Source organism: Peromyscus eremicus, chromosome 19 (genome assembly GCF_949786415.1).
Source record: "Peromyscus eremicus chromosome 19, PerEre_H2_v1, whole genome shotgun sequence".
NCBI classification, from domain to species: Eukaryota; Metazoa; Chordata; class Mammalia; order Rodentia; family Cricetidae; genus Peromyscus; species Peromyscus eremicus.
In genome coordinates this window covers 5,512,175-5,525,578 of record NC_081435.1, presented here as the reverse complement: position 1 = coordinate 5,525,578, position 13,404 = coordinate 5,512,175, and the positions used below count along the sequence as shown (strand labels likewise).

The 13,404-nt window shown below is 39.0% G+C and overlaps 1 protein-coding gene across 1 annotated transcript in view; it reads right to left on the bottom strand.

Annotated features, from left to right (window-relative positions):
• Taf4b (TATA-box binding protein associated factor 4b) overlaps window positions 1–13,404 on the bottom strand; it is a 123,038-nt gene that overhangs the window by 39,895 nt on the left and 69,739 nt on the right. The window contains exon 13 of the mRNA XM_059246361.1: window positions 8,889–8,945. Within this exon, the coding sequence (XP_059102344.1) occupies window positions 8,889–8,945 (57 nt within the window). The remainder of the gene's footprint in view (window positions 1–8,888; window positions 8,946–13,404) is intronic.

Sequence of the window (13,404 nt, the reverse complement as noted above, 5' to 3'; positions counted from 1 at the left end):
TTAATAGGTATTGCTATGACAGATCTGACTGTGTATTTTAGGGAAGATTGTAAAAGGACTTTGGAACTTGGGACTGGAAAAGCCAATGAAAACTTGAGCTTCATGGGCTGCTGTTGTAGCAGCTGGGAAGATAAGAATGCAGAGAGCACTGAAGATGATGGAGGCCTGGCTTGTCAAGTTTCAGAGGAAGTGAAGACTGCTGGAATCATTTATGTGCCATTCTGAAAGAATCTGTAGTTCTGGTCAGCAGGGCTGAAGAATCAGCCATGATTAACAAGAGACCAGTACCACTGAAGAGTGTAAATCTGGGATGTGTTTACTCAGGGACAGCACAGGGAGGCTGTGATCCACTGGCGGCTGAGGCTGTATCTCATGCTGGCAGCCAAACTTGGTAATGTGTAAGAATCACTCAGACGGTCCGGGTGTAGCGGCCCATGTCTTTAATCCCAGCACTGGAGAGAGAAAGGCAGATGGATTTCTGTGAGTTTGAGGCTAACCTGATCTACAGGTTGTTGATCTACAGTGAGTTCCAGGAAAGCCAGAGCTACATATCTTACCTAAACACACACACACACACACACACACACACACACACACACACACACACAGAGAGGGATGGAGGGGAGAGAAAGTGAGGGAAAGATAGAGAGAGGGAGGGAGCGAGGGGAAGAGAAAGGGGGAAGGAGGGGAAGAGAGAGAGAAGAATATTACTCAAATGGCACTGGTTTTGAAGGCATGAAGGGGTCATGGAGAGTAGCTAAGACTTGTAAGGCTTGGCACTATGTGGCAGGTATAGAGTTCCTGAAGAGAGGCTCCTGGGGAAGGTAAAGTCCAGTCGCAGACACGCCAGCACTTAAGAGATGCCAGTACCATGGGACAATCACCAAGGAGAGCAGCAGCTGGGAGTGGAGCTGCTCTGAACCTGTAAGACAAGCTGCATGTGCTATGAATGCCAGAACCAGAGAAGTGTGACTAGGTTTTGAATACCAGACTCTTGACAGTGAGTAATTTACCTGGCTACAGTTTAGTTTTCCTATAATCTGATTGTGCGTGTGCCCTGGTTCTTCCCTCTTGGAATAAGAAGGTATGTAACTTTTTTTTTTTAAATAGGCACCCACAGTTGATAGACTCTGAAGTTAGAGAGATTTTGGGATTTTAGAGAGACTTTGGATTTTTTTTTTTGTAAAGAAAGATGTTCAATGTTTTAGAACTTTGAACTCTGAAAGAGACTTTGGATGTTTTAAAGAGACAGAACTTTAAAGTGTTTGAATTTGTAAGGACAAACTTTAAAAGCTCGGAATATACTTTATATTGTGATATTACTATGACATCTTGGGAACAACAAGACAAAGGTTATGGTTTAACAGTGATGAAGTTGTGTGTCAAGCTGACAAGGAGTTAAGTATGTTCGCTAGTTTATGTCAGTTTGGCAGAAGCTGTAGTTATTGGGGAAGAGAGAACCTTAATTCAGAAAATGCCCCATTGTTCTGGCCTGTGGGAAAACCTGTGGTGCATTTTCCTGATGACTGATGTGGGAAGGCCTAACTCACTGTGGCCAGTGCCACCCTGGGCTGGTGGTGATCTTGGACACTATAAGAAAGCTGTAAGAGCAAGCCAATAAGCAGTGATCTTCCATGCCGTCTACTTCAATTCCGGTCTCAACTTCCCTTCATCACAGACTGTGACTGGAACATGGAAGCTGAAATAATCTTTTCATTCTTAACCTGGTTTTGGTCTTGGTGTTTTTTAACAGCAATAAAAACCCTAACTAAGACAATTATGCTGATTAATTTTCAAATATTAAAACGACTTTACGTTTCTAGGGTTGATGCTATGTGGTGCCAGTCTACCATTCTTTTCTACATGTTGTCAGACTTGACTAGATCTTATTTTGTTGATGTCTCCATGGAGATACTGGATTTCTTGTTCTGAAATATCCTTCTGGTTTTGAATATCAGGTTTATGCTTTTCTTGATAAATGAACTGGAGATATTATTTTTATTTTTTAAAATAAATGGTATAAAAGTGCTATTAATTTTTCTATAGATAGAATTTACAAAGTAAAATGATCTGCACTTGGGTTTTAAGTACTAATTCAATTTAATTAATAACTTTAAATACTTGAGATTATTTATTTTGCCTTGACCAAGATTTTATGGGTTCTAGATTTTGAGTTAGTAATTGTTAGGTTTTACCCTACTAGTTACAGGACCCTCCCAGCTGGCATACCCCACCCACTACCCTGAACTCTCTAACCCAGGAGGCTGGACTGTTCTTCCTTATATAATCCAACCATTTTGGTTACTCACTCCTTTTGTATCTTTGGGGCTCCTGGCTGCTACACCTGGTCACCCTCTCTTCCCTTTCCTCACATGACATGTCCACTCTGGACTCTCTCAGATGTCCCTGCCTCTGGCTATGCTTTCCATTTTATCTACAATAAACTTTCTCCTCCACCATACTTATGAGCAGTCATATTCATCTCCTTTCCTTCTCCCTTTCCCTCCCATTCAGTAATTTCAGGTAAACTGCCATAATTTTTATGCAGTTTGGTGTACTTCCTTCATCCGTTAACATCTTCAGGGTCTGCAGTGATACCCTATCTTTCATTCTTGAGATCAATTGTCTTTCTTCTGACCCAATAGAAACATTTTCCTGTTTTTTTAAACTATACCCTAAGCCACTGTATTTGAATTGAGCATTTAAAAATTTCATGCATGCACATGCATGTGGCATGTATACACATATGTAGAGAGCATATAAAATCCAGAGGACAATCTTGGGTCCTCAGGAATGCCAATTACCTTTTATAGACAAGTCTCTCACTGGCTGGCCATTAAGTTCCAGGGATCTAAACTTTCCTCTCTTTAGTTGTTTATCATAGACTTTTTATCACAGTGCTCAAAATGAAACAAAAATAACTGCAGGGGATAAAAAACAAAACAAAACCAAAAAAAAAATAAAAAAAAAAAAGGACTGGAAAGATGGCTTAGCGGTTAAGAGCACTGACGGCTCTTTTAGAGAACCAGGGTTCAATTCCCAGCACCCACACGGCAGCTCACAACTGTCTGTAATTCCAGGATCTGACAACCTCACACAGACATACATGCAGGCAAAACACCAATGCATATAAAATAAAATAATTTAAAAGAGAATATATTTTTAAAAACACTGAATGAAACATTAATTAAACACACATTGGTACAGTACAAATATGAAATATCCCTTAAGAGGCTAAGGTGTTGTTAAGTTAGGCCCCAGCTTTTGGCACTATGTTGGAATATTTTAGCACTATGTTTGGAAACTCCAGAACGTTAGCCTGTTCTTTGAGGCTAATCTTGTCCTGAACCTCTCCCTTCTCTCTGCTTTCAGTTCTGCATGGCTGAGCAACCACATATACCGCCATTATGATGTTCTTCTTGCTAGGAGTCTAGAACCAAGAGATCGTCTAGACTGGAACCTAAATCCAAAGACCAAAACATCCTTCCTTTCGCACACTGTTTTGCTAAGGTATTTTGTCAGAGCAAAAAGAAGTCAGACTACAACAGACAGGTCACCTTCACTTAAACATAATACTTACGAACTGCTCAGAATAAAAAGTTACCCCAGTTTACCCTAGATAGCAATCTACTCATCTCTCCCATTCCCCGCATAGCTCTTCATCCATATACTCCTGCCTCTGCTTTGCTTTTTTTTTTTTTTTAATGTCTTCTGAGGAAAAATTAAATAAAATACCCATGGTTAGTCTGAAGCTTAATGCTAAGACTTTGATGGCATAACATTATCTGAAATGTTCCCTTGGCTCATGTTTTTAAGCCTTTTAGGCCCCATCTTTCCCGTAATTATGACGGCCTGTTACAAGCAACACACTTATGCTACATTTAGCTACAAAGAAAAAGGTAAGTTCAAAGTAAAGTAACATACCAACAGTAAGCACTAGATACACAAAAGGCTGAACATGGAATTCGAAACTCCTAACTTCCATCTTACATCTACTTCTTTTATGAAATGCACCTACCTCTTCCAACAAGAGACCACTATGTCTAAGTTACATAGTCCTACATCTCAAAATTAAGAATTTGTGAATTCTTCTGGTGAATCTCGACTCTCAGTAAAGATCTCCTGCAAAAAGATCACTTGAAAAATTGTGTGCTGGCTTCCCTGGTCCCCAGAGAAATTTACTGAAGGATCATTGGATGATAATCTAATACTGCCAGTTCAAGATTCCACATCTCAGATTCCCAGATCACAATGTTATACCTTCAAAAGGGAATATGAAATTTTATAAATATATATAAATATAAATTTATATATTTATAATTTATAAATATAAATTTTAAAACATCCTTCTTCTCTTCCTAGATCAATGATTCTATGCTGAATAGCAGCAGCAACACAGGAAACTCCAGAAATGCACACTTCCAGGTCCTGCCCTACACCTACTCTATCATAAACTTCTTTATCCAGGGACCAGCAACATGTACAAACACTCCAGAAATTTTCATACACACTAGACTTTGAAAAACACATTCTGAGACTGTCAGTGCTTTGAATAATCTTTCTTTGCAATAGCATATACAAGTCCTTTATAATTTGTCATTTTAAGAATGTCTTCATCATAATATATTATTTTGATTTCTGTAACATAATATATCTTTATAATATACTTTTAATGAAAAATTTGATTGCCTTGATCAATATTCCACAAGTCCTTGGCATATGCAAAACTAGCATTAAACATAAAATACTACAATTAAACAGTAATCTTTAAGTATCATGTTTTATTGTTTCATATCTTTTAAATTCCCACTTAAAAATATGTCAGTGCTGGGCATGGAGGTTTATTTTTAAAATCTCAGCACTTGGGAGGCTGAGGCAGGATTATTCTAGGCTGACCTGTCTCATATAAAAACTGGGTATGGTATAACACACCTTTAATCCTAGCACTCAGGAAGTAGAGGCAAGTGGATCTCTGTGGGTTTGAGGCCAACCTGGTCTACATAGAAAGTTCCAGAGCTACATAAGGGGAACTCTCTCAAACAAACAGAACAGAACAAAACAAAACAAAACAAAACAATGTCCTCCCAGGTGTAGTGGTACACACCTTTAATCCTAGAATTTGAGAGGCAGATGCAGGAGGATATCTATGAATTCCAGGCCAGTCTTAATGTATACAGAGTGTACCACGGTAGCCAGGGCTAAATAGTGAGAACTTATCTCAAAAAATAAAAATTAAAAAAAAATAATAAATTGTAACAACAGCAAAAGACCAAACCAACAAATTCTGTACTGCCTTTCTTATACTTTCTACTCAGAAATGAGGCTTTATATGCAAAACTCTATTAATTACACAATAATGGCCTATAAAGAGTACCCTGAGTTTTCAGTCCATAATCTATTTAGGAAAAAAATCCTATTTCAGACTATGTTTCTAATCTGTTCTGCATTTTAATCCCCCACAGGTTGCTATACAAAATCAATGTGCCAGCATATACATTACTGTAGTCCTTTTCTTCCCGTTATTGTCTGATACAAAAATGAAAGCAAGAATGCCTTGAAGTGTTAAAAAGAAAACGAATGAATTCTTTGCTTCACTCTGCACAGGTCCACTAAACTCACATTTCTCAAATGAGAAAAAAGAAATCCAAATGGATATAAGGACATAAAAACTTATTTTTAAAACTCTTTAAGAAATCAGAATGCTTGAACTTCAAAGTCTGTTGGCTTGCTCTGAAGCATTTGGGGTGATGTACTAAGAAGAAACACTGAGGGTAAGAAAGATGTTGTTCTACAATACACAGCACACATTTCAGACAAGTCTGCAGCTGTACTATGCCTCCTTATTTGGAATTAGAATTTGGCAACCAGTAATGTACTTTAAAGCTTCACAAATAGAGAGTAAAATGGAAGAATATCACTATTCACATTTAGAAAAAGTATCTATTTACCCCTAAATTGCAGCTGTGAAAACTTTAGGTATTAAAATTTAAAGTTTGAAGACAGAAAGAATGAAATTGTTTTTATAGAGAGAAAAGACAAAAAATAATAACAACAACAAAGACTGCATTGAAAATGGGAAACGACAATAAAATGTCTGAATTAGAGGGATGGCCCCAGACATCTGCCAGGCAGCAATAAGGCTTCCAAATGGATGACCTGTCGGTCAATGGCAACAGTGTGCAGCAGGAGCCACTGCTATGGACTGAGAATAGGCTGAAGGCAAACCAAAGGCAGCCAGATAGGAATGGCAACATCTGAAGAGACACCTTCATAAAAACCTGCCAATTTAACAGACTGCCCATATACACTGAACATGAAAAAATAAAGTTTCTAAAACTATTTTTGAAAAAACAAAACAAAACAATGAAAAACCCTAGGAGAACTATCAATATCAAAACTGTAGTCATTAACAATTCAAACTTCAGATTCAGGCATGATCTGAATCATGATGAACACCCCTGCTGACATATCTCCAAGCATAAACAAAGCCTACAACTTCTCTAAGCAGTTCTTTGGGACTTCTGTCATTAGCCCACTTTTCCTGTGACCAGTTTGTAAAAGGAAACAAAGCTGTTCTAATAAAGCAACCACTACAAAACAGCACTAATCTTCCCAATTAAACCAAGAAACCTTCCTAGTTTATACCAAAAGAAAAAAACCACAGTATTACAAATTACAACTTTACAAGTTCATAAATTCATAAATTATTATAGTTCAGAATACTTCAACTCCATAGTAAGGCAGGGATAATATTTTTATATTCAAAATACAGTAACCCATGTGTGACTCTGAAAGAGAGCTACTTAGAGTAAGTTACTCACATCTCTATAGGACAGAAAGAAGACAAACATGACAATATTTAATTTTCAAACTAACAACCACTTTGCAGCCAATAAATAACACAGAATGGCTCTCTTCTTGGACCCAGGACAATACATTTGGTTCCTTTTTGATCATAGAGGACTTACAGTAAAAAACAACTAAAAGACTTCAAAAACAGTTTGGAAGGAAGTTACAATTTCTTTTAACCTTGCTTAAAAAAGAATACTACATATAGAGGTGCAAAGGACAGAAAAAAAGCAGGTTTGCTATCAATCATCTCAGTAAAAGAAACCACACCCTACTCCAGGGTATTGTTTAGACTACTGTCTACCTTTTGACTTCATGGAATAAACAAAATACCAAACAATATGAAACAAAACCATCTCCTTCAAAGCTAAAGGGAAAAAGAATCTAAGTACCCACATTTATGAAGCAACAACACCCATGGTAAGATAATTAACTTTCCGAGAGATACTTTCCAAAAGGAGAAACCATTCAAAGAAAGAGATATAAGCATCCAATCAGTCCTTAATTAAAGAAGAGATACCCAGCATTCCGCAATGACAAGTGGCATAGCTCCAAACACCTATCACTAATCTGTTTGTTTAAAAAGGATGCTAGACACGGTTCTCAGGTTAACAGTGTTAAATAAATACCCAATGGAAGGAAATTAGAATAAAGAACATTTTGTTTAAAATGACTGTTTCTAACATTTCAATGTGCTTGCCCTGATCCTTATACCCTTCTACGCAGAGTATTTTCTTTTTCTATGTTAAAGAAAATACAACACTTTGGGGCTAAGCATCTTACTAGATTACTAGATTTCCGTGTGTTTTGTTTCAGCTCCTACATTAATGCAAAAATAAGGGTCTTTAGAACATTAATAAATAACCTGCTGCTGCTGGTATCCAGACATGGAGCGCAGCAGTGCTGAGGACAACAGATTCCATAGTTCAAGAGGCACAGTGAAAGAAAAAGTCGCTCAGAAAATCACTCTTATTTAGCACAAAGATGCTTAAAAATTGCATGGAATCAGTCAAGTAACTATAGAAACTGATTTCTTCAGCTCCATATCACACATCTCACACCTCAATTGTCTTTATTATCGTCTGCTGTCAGATCCTTAACTAGGAATGTGAACAGGCTAGATGATTTATTCAGGAGGGAAAAGAATCCATAGATCAAGTGAAAATTCTCTCTTTCTCTTACACACTTACACACACACACACACACACACACACACACACACAGAGTCACATGCACACACCCCTTCAACCTTAGGTACTTTCATTTCATTCTGTTCTCAGTAGCTCTGGGGGTAACTCCAGTGAGATCCAATATTAAGGCTCAATTAAAATAAGCTCCAATTAGTGGAGCTTTTTTCTCTGAGGCTAGAGAAGTCAGGAAATGGATATTGGGAAATGTAAAAAGTCAGCTACTGAGAGGAGGCTGCAGACATAAATGAACTTATTTGTTGATTCTACAGTTGCTATGCAGAGGCCTCTGGGAGTAAAAGCTTAACCAGTCTAAGCTATAAACTAAAACCCCTGCAGCTACACATGAACTGTGTGAAACAAGGGCTCCATTCCAGAACAGAAAACTGCTGGGCCCAGAAAATTAAAAGCCAGAGGCATTTTCCATTTAAAACTAAATCCCAGTACCGCCTCCCAGCCAAAGAATTATAAGCAGTATCAGATTTACAAAACGAACAATTACCCTGGAAAAATGTAGCCTATTGTACAGTCCCAGATGCTAAATCTCAAAGTTTCTTTCTTTCTTTCTTTCTTTTAATCCCACACTATATTCCTCCAAGTATATGGTTGCAGTTTACAAAGAGCCATTTCCAGACAGGCCTAAGCCTTGAAAATAAATTTTAAAAGGAGAGCACACAGCTCCCTGACCTCATTTGAAGTCCTGCCCTTGCCTTCAGCAGTTCCTGTCCTTCCCCAAGGCTTTTGCAAATGGTATGCAACAGTAAAATAAACCCTGACCTAATTGCCAAGAGAGAGGCTGCCAACCTTCCCTCAAACACATGACCAGAACGGTACCTTGAAAGTCCTACCTACCTCTTTGGCTTTCTGCTTTAATCTCAGCTGCTCTGGATCTTCTTTATTCGAACGGCTCTGTCAAAGGAAAAGAAAATTTTAATAGAAATCATCTAAACACTAGCATTGCTGTTAAATATTTAATAAATGAAGATTTCTCCTGTGATTGAAAACCCTAGCTCCAGGGGCAATGCCTCCATCCAGTCTGGCTGCACTCCAGCCCTGGCCCCCTCCTCCTCTTCATCTGGGCCGGCTGCTGCAGTTCTAGCCTGGAGGAAACACAACTGAAAATGATGCTAACAATGTCAGTCAGGTCCAGTCAAGGCATGACATTGTTCTTGCTGGAACATGGCAAAATGAAAACTGGCCTGAACAGAAGAAAGAGAAAAGAAGTGTGGGCTCAAATGAATTTAAACAAACAATACTGGCTCATCTTTATGTGAAGCCATTTTGGAAAAGCATATGTTATTTCAACAGCTATTAAAATCAAGAACTCAACTAGCCTTGAATCAAATCTCTTAAAAAGAGTAATTTCTAAAAATACAAGTAGGAAACACATTCTAATAATGTTATTAGAGTTTTAGGTCCTCTATAGCACTTAATAAACTAATACTACTATACCTATACAAGCTATAAATAAAACAAAATGTGATAAAAATGAGCATGAGGAATATGGTAGATACTTCTCTAGCTAGGTAGTGGGTTAGACATCTATCTCTGATGAACAACATTTGAGTAGAAGTCTGAATAACAAGAAATAGGCAATCACAGTCACACAGAAAACACAGTAAACACCAAAGCCTTGAAAGGATAGCAAGCCTGAGCACAGAGAATGACCATGTGTTTGAAGCACACAGAAAATATGAAGGGGAGAAGGAGGTTGTGTTGCCTTGTAGCCATTTGAAGAAGTAGAAGGGTTAAGTGCAGTCTAACAGTCGGCACTGGAGGAAGACTACTGCCGAGCACAAGAGGGAGAGCACACTGGAGCAGCCCTTAGAACGCCTCCATCAGACATGCAGGGTTTACTCCACAGATGTACGACCGAAGGCACAGTGCCCATATAATGCAGAAACTATTTTCAAACAACTGCTATGAAGAGGGTGACTGGAAAACAATGACAGCAGTCTAGGACAGCAGCACTGCAATGATGACAATGACAGACAGATGCGGATCCTACTTTGCAAGCCAAGTCAACCAGATTTGTGGTAGACGACACAAGGTCCAAACTGAAGGGGAAACAATGATATCTGGATTCAGGCCTAAGCCACCTAGAGGAATTCTAACTTCTGTAGGCAGAGCTCTAATCAAGAGTACACAACGAGGGAGAAGCTCCTCAACTCTCAGTTTCAGACACCAATCAAAGGCTGAATGCCCTAAGGTGGACACAACTTGGAAGAGATGCCTGAGTATGCCAAGTGGACTGAGTGAAGGAGTGTCACGAGGCAAACTCAAAGAGGGAGCCAGGTACTAGACAATGTAAGGCATTTGTGAAGTCCTGTAAGAAGTTTGGGGGAGTACAGCCAACAAGAAATCACTAAAAGCTAAGCTTTGTTTTGCTTTGAGACCCAGTCTCTCCTGGCTGTCCTGGAGCTCACTGTATAGACCAGGCAGGTCTTGAACTCAAAGAGATCTTCTTGCCTCTGCCTCCCAACTGCTGGGATTTCAGGCATGAGCTACCACACCCTTCTTATGATGAAACCCATTCTGATGAGTGGATATAGAAGGAAAAGATCAGTTAGAACATAGAAAAATTGAAGGAAAAGGTGCCTTGGGACAGAGTGGTGACGGTGCAGTGAAGAGAGGGTGGACACTGCAGACTAGAGGGACAGTACACTGGGCATGGGCACGGGGAAGGAGCGAAGATGACACTGAAGTAAACAAGGGCATCACTGACTGAGTTAGAAAAAGCCATATTAAAGGAGAGAAAACTCAGAAGTCTGTTTGGACATATACAATTTGAGAGTCCTATTAGCTAGAAAATGATACCAAACAAGCAGTAAACTGTACATGCCAAAGGTTTCAGAATGTTGACAGAGCTGGAGATACAATCTTAGGAGGGCACAAAGACATACAAGGCATAGGACTGAAACCCAGGGTATCCCAATACTTAGTACTCTGTCTCAAAAAGGAAGAAAACCCAAAGGGACTAAGAACCAGTATATCTTATATAAATAATAACCAGAATAGCACTTAATAGTTTTATAACCTTATTTATTGCCTTTAGAAATAGAACCAGTAAACTACCTTGTTGTAATAGTTGAGTTCTTGCATGTAATATTTCAAGTTCAAGAAAGACTATCTTCCTGTCTCATCTCTCCGCCCTTCTCAGCACAGGGGTCAGTTTGGAGCTGAGACAGCAGGGCAGTGACAATGATGCCCACATCCTTGTGGGGGTTTGGGACGTCTCAGTGAGACACAGGCCAGTCATAATGGTAAGGAGCACGGCAAAAAAAAAAAAAAAAAGGCATGAAGGAAATAGTAGTCAAGGGTCAATGAGTCAAGCTGGGGACACGAATCTCACTGATCAAATATATACACTGACTAAGGACATAAACTAAGTATGCTAAGGATAATAGTGAAAGCCAACTTTCTGACACCTGGAGAAAAAAATTCTGCAATTATTTGAAAGGAGGAAGTGAGGCAAAGAATATAAATGAATGAATGAATGAATGAATGAATGAATGAATGAGTGAGTGAGTAAGTGAATATGCACATACATGAAGACCTCTGAACAAGTATACAGGTCAGAAAACAACTATAGGAGTCAGGTCTCTTACTACCATGTAGAACTCAGGGATCAAACTCAAGTGATCATGTTGCACGGATCCTAATTGATCTTATAATAAAAACCTGGAGCCAGATATTGGGGTAAATGCTGAAAGATCAGAGAGAGGAAACAAGCCACAGCCACTTCTCACCTCAACAATGCCTCAGCCAAAAGGGGAAGGTCCTGTCTCCACAAATCCTCAGACTAAATGCCTCTGAGTCCTCAGCTGAAAGGCTCTGAGCTCCTGTCTTCTCCTGCCTTATATGCCTTTCTCCACCCAGCTTTATCACTTACTGTCTCAACCTTCCTAGTGCAGGGATTAATGGTGGCCTCTATGTTTAATCTAGCGGCTAGCTCCGTCCTCTGATCTTCAGACAAATTTTATTTGTTAGAGTACAACAAAATATCACCACATGATCAGGCTTGGCAGCAAGTGCTCTTACTCCCTGAGCTATGTTGCAAGCAGGAGAAAGGTTTTATAAAGTAGATAGGTTATAGGTACAAGGAAGGAGGTACAGAACTAAAGTTAGAAGTATCCATAGAACTCATGATACTGTAATACAAATAGAGAGATACAGAAGACAGTGTAGACATTTGTGTCTGAGTAAGTATACATACACCATACAAGTATTTCCTAGAGCCATCCTCTAATGTATCCTATAGGTAATGACACTGTTGAGCAATGAACACAGTACAGTGTGTGCTCTAAAACTGGTTTCTGAACATCATCTGTAAGTAAAAAGGAGCAGAATTCCCTATAGAAATGGCTGATTCCAAGATGGAGGCAGAAAGAGTAAAAGTTAGCCCTGGATTATCTTTTTTTTTTTTTTTTTTTTTTTTTTTTTTGGTTTTTCAAGACAGGGTTTCTCCGTGTAGTTTTGGTGCCTGTCCTGGATTTTGCTCTGTAGACCAGGCTGGCCTCAAACTCACAGAGATCCCCTGGCTCTGCCTCTCGAGTGCTAGGATTAAAGGTGTGCGCCACCGCCGCCTGGCGCCCCTGCATTATCTTAATGGCAGAAAGTAGGACATGCTCAGTGAGTGAAGGGGGCAGGACAAGCCAGTGCCCATGTGGAAGGGTCTCACACCTAGAGGTGTTCTGAGCATCAAAAGAAATCTTCAGAGTAAGGTAGTATAGACAGCTGAATTAAACAGAAACCCACAGGTTCATATTTTCATGAACAGGGAAGAAAAGAAAGCCTTTTCATACAACAGAGGGTTAATATGTGAAGGAAAGTTAATGGGAATAAACAATTAGTATCAGGCAATCCCCACGGAAGTGGCTGATTCAGTAACTTGCTAAGGCTGATGCATGAAAATTAGATGAGGAAAAGATGTTGATATAATTTGTGAACATAAAAATAATCCCATGAAAAACTAAAAACTTACAAATGAAAATAGTCAATTTAAAACGGAAAGAACTCGCAGACAGCTACATGCCTGGATTATCAGGTCGCCTTTTGAGATTATTAGCTCAGAAAAATGTATCATCACCTCTGTGTATTACTGCCAGGAGTCCATGACTTACATAAAGCCCTAAGGAAATACCAAATGAATGCTGGTGAAGGTCATGATACAGAAAGTAAGTTGAAGGTAAGTAAGGTCCTGAAAGTGCTAAGGGAATGAGTGGATAAGAAAAACTGGGATTGCCGGAAGAAACGTGAAAAGCGATAACTACTAAATGAAATACGTATTTCTGAAAAAGAAAAATGGAACATAAAGAAAAGAAACAAGCGAAACGCTGATGAAAGTTGAACAGGAATCTGTGCCACG